Here is a 4,149-nt window from a genome sequence, read left to right on the forward strand (position 1 = left end):
AGATGAGAGATAAGGAGCAGCAATCGAAGTACCACGAACGCATTCAAAACAAACAAAAACCCTTGTGAGTTTTAGCAAAGGAAACAATGAAAGATGCAACATAAGGCATAAAACCAAACCAACAACGAAACTAAATTCCGTCTGGTTCTTGTCTAAGGTTCCTTTCAATCTACCAAGTCTTTCCTGCTGGGCCCATTTGTCAAATATGGGTGACAAGGGAGACACAAGCAAGAAGCAGCCGCAACAACAACCACCGCCACCGCAACAAAAACAGCAGCAAATTTCGTCTTCTCCCAAAGACCCGCTTGAGGAATCGACAGAAACAAGACCGCACCATCACCAACAGTCTCCTCCGGTTGTCGCCACCGGAGCTTCCCCGTTTATCTCTGCCCCTCTTTATCCTCCGACCGGCGCAACTTCTTCCCCGTTTGAGCAACAATTTGAGGTTGTGAATCCTAAGAGACCGAGATACACAGGCCAATGGAAGCTTCTACCGTCCCCAACTTCACAGCCAAAACAGACGCAGTTGGCTATACTAAGCACCGAATCCAGCCCATCACCAACGTGTCACGCAACCAACCCGCAAACCCAACAACCCCACACCACGGCCGCTTCCTCCTCAGATACTGCTTCGTCTCCACCGCGCTCTCCTTTGCCTTCTTTGTCGGCTGCCTCTGGCCAGGACACAAACAAGCTGTCAGAGGGAGAGCAAGTTCACCATCAAATCAGAAAAGGGAAATATGTAAGCCCCGTCTGGAAACCAAACGAGATGCTTTGGTTAGCTAGAGGTTGGAGGATTCAGTACCAAGGTGGGTCTGACGTGTCTGGGTCATCGTCAAGACCGGAGCAATTAGAGAGTGGTCAGACAAGAGGTAAAACTAGAGCCGATAAGGATAGAGAAGTTGCTGATTTTCTTCAAAGACATGGGATCAATAGGGACGCTAAAACAGCTGGAACGAAGTGGGATAATATGTTGGGGGAATTCCGGAAGGTGTATGAGTGGGAGAGAGGGGGTGAGAGAGAGCAAGTTGGAAAGAGTTACTTTAGGCTTTCTCCTTATGAGAGGAAGCTCCATAGATTACCCGCTTCATTTGATGAAGAAGTTTTTGAAGAGCTTTCGCAATTCATGGGGTCTAGAATGAGAACTTCTCAAGTTAGTAGGGGAAGTCTTGGAATTGTCGGCATGGATGATAGTCGGTCAGCTCTCTCGGGGGCAAGACCTCTGCCTCCACCACCTCCGTTCAAAGAAGACGAGCTTCCTTCCTCAGGTTTCCTTTTAAGATCAAGAATAAATTTCCATTTTCTAGCTTTCCCTTTAGTCTTGGGTATGTGTTTAACATTGAAAGTTTTAAGTTTTATTCCTTCTCTTTTCTAGAGTAAGAATTTAGCGGTGAAAACTTCAGCAACAAAATCTTAATTCTATCCTCTTCTCTTCTTATCAGTTACGGAACAAAACTGATTTGTTGTCTTGTGCAGCTCGGGCAAAACAATTGGTTATAAGCGGTGGAAGCGAACCTTTATTCCATGGTACCAGGGGTACCTTGCTAGGGTTTGAGCCTTCTCTAGAAATTGTAAGCGCTTCGTCTTCGAAAGAGCTTCGTCGAATTGGAAAGATACGAATGACGTGGGAAGAATCAGTGAGCCTATGGGCCGAAGAAGGTGAGCACCTCAGGGGGAGAGTGAGGCTACAAGGCTCCAGTTTTTTGAAGGCAGATGAGCTCAGTTTCTTTGACGATGTCATGGTGCCCAGCACCATGGAAGCCTTTGAAGATGGCCCTCTCAGAGGCTTTTCTGTGGACAGATTCGTTTCTGGACAACAAATCAAAGTCTTCGGCAGAAGAAAGTCTTCACCTTCCACAGCTTCTTCTGGTACAAACTAAAATCTGTTGGTCAATATTTTTGCTCTTCTAAACAATCTAGGAAACAGTCTAACGAGTCTCCAACTCATGCCAGGCCTGACCGAGAGACTCCCGCTTCCCTTCACCGAGCCCTCTATAAGATGTAAGCAGAATTTAATTATTTGCCAACAATTATAAAGTCGTCAACTTCCAATCTTGTAGTGATAACATGTAATATCTCTGTTCAAATATTTCTGCGGCTGTTTTTTAGTAAATCTATACATTCATTCACGGGTAGGTTCAATTTACGATACAGTATGCATATGCTATGATCTGTCTGGGTGCAGCTATTCAACCATGGGAATTTCAAGATCCATCTGAGTACTACGTAGGATGCCTTCGAGTTCCACCACCGACATTACCAAACTTGTTTGAGCTGTCATGGCACTTACAAGAGCCACCACCTGAAGAACTGCGTTTTCCACTGCGAAGAGATGTTTATCGGGACTTACCACAAGAGAAAGAGCTTTTCTTTACTACCTCTCCCGAATTGTTGGACTGTAGAGCCATCACATACGATATTCTAAGCCCAATAATGCGAACAAACCCTACTATCAGTGTTGCCAATGCTACATCTAGAGACACTTTTATTGGCCTCTGGGATGATTGCATTAACAGGATTGTGTCCAAATTCTGTCCGGTTGAAATGGTTGTCATAAGAAAACCCTCTTCAGCATCGGAGGAGATGTTGCAGGATCAATGGCCAAATGTGACTGGTTTTGTGAGGAACTTCTGCTTATGGAGAGGAGAGGAGGCTGATCAATTAAGGGATGGAACTTTAGACCCCTCATCTTCAGTCGTGGAAAAGCTTCTGTGGACGTATATGGATCTTCCTTACATATTGGGTTACTACGCTGTTGGCTATTTGGTAACTTTTTGCGCATTAAGCCGCGGACAGGACCGGATTATCCGAACAGATTTGTTCTCATTAGACCTATCTTCGCCGGTTGAGAGACTCAAAGCCCTAGTCCCATGTTACAGAGTTGCTGGGTTATTGCCATTGCTGGCTGAGAGGTGCTTAAACAACATGAAGAATGGAGGCAACTACAAGCTATTTGCTTACAGTGATTTTGAGAGGGTTGATATGGGTAACGGAATTATCCTTGAAATGACACCAAACACTGTAACTAGATTTTTCTCAAGCAAAAGAAAATGGGCTGCAGTGAAGGAAATCTACGATTTTCTCGATCACCGAATCCCACATGCGGAATTCATCTTCCGATCATCGGAAAGGGATATGGCGCTGGCGTTTAAGCCAAGAGGGTGCAAATTTAAGCCTGCCAATTGTGATCAACTCGTAGAGGCTCTAAAGTACGTGACCAAGGCTTTGGTAGCACTACATGACCTATCTTTCATGCATAGAGACTTGGGATGGGACAAAGTGATGCGGCGAAACGACAGGGAAAACGAGTGGTTCGTGTGCGGGTTCGACGAAGCAGTGGGTGCACCACAAATATATCCACATGGGGTGGCAGTAGAGGCGGCGCGTGTGAGGAACGCGCCAGAGATGGGAAGGGGACTGCATGGGGTGAAAGTTGACGTATGGGGTGTTGGGTATTTGATAAAAACGTGTGGCTTGACTGGGGTTCCAAAGATGCTCAGAGAGCTTCAAAACCGGTGCTTGGACCAGAACCCAGAGCAGAGGCCAACTGCAGCGGACTGCTATCACCACCTGCTTCAGCTGCAGTCATCTCTGTCTGCTGGAGGGTACTGATTTGATTGATACGGTGTTTAATGGGGGCAGGCTTTTATGTTTTTTCTTTCTTTTTTTCTGGCTTCGGAGAGCGTTCTTTTAATTTTGATACCTTAAAAATGGACGTAGTGCTTTACAGGTTCTGGGATTTTTGGAGAAGAAATGGCGGCTGATGCCGGGTAAAGTGGCTTCTAGATTGTTTGATTTGTATTGATTTGTATGGTTTGTTCCATCAAATCAAATCAGAAGTTAATACCGATGTGCAAGTAGTGCAACAGTGGTTTCGGTTTTCTACTGTACATCTCGTTATTGGGATAAAGAATCAAAGATACCACATTGTTTGGATATATGGCTGACGATGCATGCATGTTTGTTAAAGTGGATTTTGCATATATAACCTTGATTGCAAATGCTTCAATACGTCTACGTACAAACTTTACTTAAATATCTTAATTTTTGCATTTTCTTCTTCACATATTAGTTGATTCCATTCTTGGGGATCACTACTGGCTAGGACTTACGAGGCCTGGTAGTAATCATGACTTCGCAAATTAAGCC

General features: G+C 44.9%; 1 protein-coding gene across 1 annotated transcript; it reads left to right on the top strand.

Moving 5' to 3' along the window:
• The first annotated feature begins 205 nt into the window (after nucleotides 1–205).
• On the top strand, nucleotides 206–3,828 carry LOC108998530. The gene is made up of 4 exons (XM_018975097.2): nucleotides 206–1,268; nucleotides 1,477–1,869; nucleotides 1,954–2,001; nucleotides 2,186–3,828. Exons 1-4 carry the CDS (start codon nucleotides 206–208, stop codon nucleotides 3,610–3,612), a joined length of 2,931 nt encoding a protein of 976 aa, XP_018830642.1. The 3' UTR covers nucleotides 3,613–3,828.
• Nucleotides 3,829–4,149: the final 321 nt, after the last annotated feature.

Source organism: Juglans regia, chromosome 1 (assembly GCF_001411555.2).
Source record: "Juglans regia cultivar Chandler chromosome 1, Walnut 2.0, whole genome shotgun sequence".
Taxonomy (NCBI): Eukaryota; Viridiplantae; Streptophyta; class Magnoliopsida; order Fagales; family Juglandaceae; genus Juglans; species Juglans regia.